Source organism: Dasypus novemcinctus, chromosome 12 (assembly GCF_030445035.2).
Source record: "Dasypus novemcinctus isolate mDasNov1 chromosome 12, mDasNov1.1.hap2, whole genome shotgun sequence".
Taxonomy (NCBI): domain Eukaryota; kingdom Metazoa; phylum Chordata; class Mammalia; order Cingulata; family Dasypodidae; genus Dasypus; species Dasypus novemcinctus.
In genome coordinates, this window is record NC_080684.1 from 29,691,254 (window position 1) to 29,692,620 (window position 1,367).

The 1,367-nt window shown below is 37.1% G+C and overlaps 1 protein-coding gene across 1 annotated transcript; it reads right to left on the reverse strand.

Annotated features, from left to right (window-relative positions):
* Positions 1-218: 218 nt before the first annotated feature.
* LOC101422266 (olfactory receptor 6C65-like) lies at positions 219-1,160 on the reverse strand. Its single transcript, XM_023588969.1, has one exon. It carries the CDS (start codon positions 1,158-1,160, stop codon positions 219-221), a length of 942 nt encoding a protein of 313 aa, XP_023444737.1.
* Between the last annotated feature and the right edge of the window lie 207 nt (positions 1,161-1,367).

Genomic DNA, 1,367 nt, shown 5'->3' on the forward strand with positions numbered 1-1,367 from the left:
TAATTTAATCCTCCCCGCCCCCTCCGTTTTCCTTATACTATTTCCTTATTTTCACAGCTCTAACTCAATATTAGGTTATTTACATAGTAATAATGCTTGATCTTCAAAGGTAACTGTACCATGGCAGGAATCTTTGTTCTCTTGGGTATGCCTAATACCTAGAACAATAGTTGATGTTTATTTGTAGTTTATTTTTGGTTTTGGGTATAGACTTAGCATTAATTAGTGTTTCTCTGATGATAACATTTTTTAATGAAATCTTTAAGGGCTTGTTTCACCTGCTGGTTCCTTAAGGAGTAAATGAAGGGATTCAGCATGGGAGCAACGGAGGTGTTGAGTACTGCTACACCTTTGCTAAAAGCGGCCCCTTCTTTTGCTGAAGTTTTGACATACATGAAAATGCAACTCCCATATGAAATGGAAACAACAATCATATGCGAGGAACAAGTGGAAAAGGCCTTTTTCCTTTGCTGAGCAGAAGGAAACTTCAGAATTGTTCTAAGGATGAGTGCGTAGGAGATAATCACCGAGGTCAAAGTTACCATGAGTGTGAATACAGCTAGCAAAAATGCCGTGAGCTCTAGGAATGCTGTGTCTGTGCATGAAATCAGCAGCAAAGGAGAAGAGTCACAACCGAAATGGTCAATAATGTTGGAGTCGCAGAAATCTAGTTGGAGACCCATAATTACCGGAGGAAAGATGACAAGGAAACCAGCTAACCAGGAGCTGATTACAAGCCTGTTGCAGACTTTGTTGCTCATTATACTGGTGTAATGTAGAGGTTTGCAGATAGCCACATAGCGATCATAGGACATAACAGCCAGAAGGAAAAACTCTGTTGCTCCCAGAAGGATTAAAAAAAATACTTGGGTCAGGCAAGCATTATAGGAAATGGTTATGTCTCCAGTAATAATGCTGATCAGAAATCTAGGAATACAGGCTGTTGTGAATGAAATTTCTAATAGTGAAAAATTCCTGAGGAAGAAATACATGGGAGTTTTCAGAGAAGCGTTGGTCAGTGTTAACATGATGATGATTGTGTTTCCACTTAGACTTAGTAAGTACGTGAAGAACATAAAGAAGAATATCACAATTTGTAAGTCTGGGTCATCCGTAAGTCCCAGAAGAATGAATTCTGTAACTGATGTCTTATTGTGCATGTTAAGCTCTGAATTCTGGAAAATCTGTAGGTAGAAATAAGAGTAGATGACAATTCATCATATAATTTAAAATACCTTTAAAGTGCTTATATTCTGCACCAAGAACCAAAAACATGCATTTAAGAAACAAAATTTGGCAAAATAGTTATCCCTCACAATTATAATAAGTTGTCAGAATTTGTTTAGTAGTAAAAGATTGTTTTTATT

Bases quoted from the DNA above. Each gene is read 5' to 3' on its own strand.
- LOC101422266 (XM_023588969.1), bottom strand. From the start codon at position 1,160: ATGCACAATAAGACATCAGTTACAGAATTCATTCTTCTGGGACTTACG.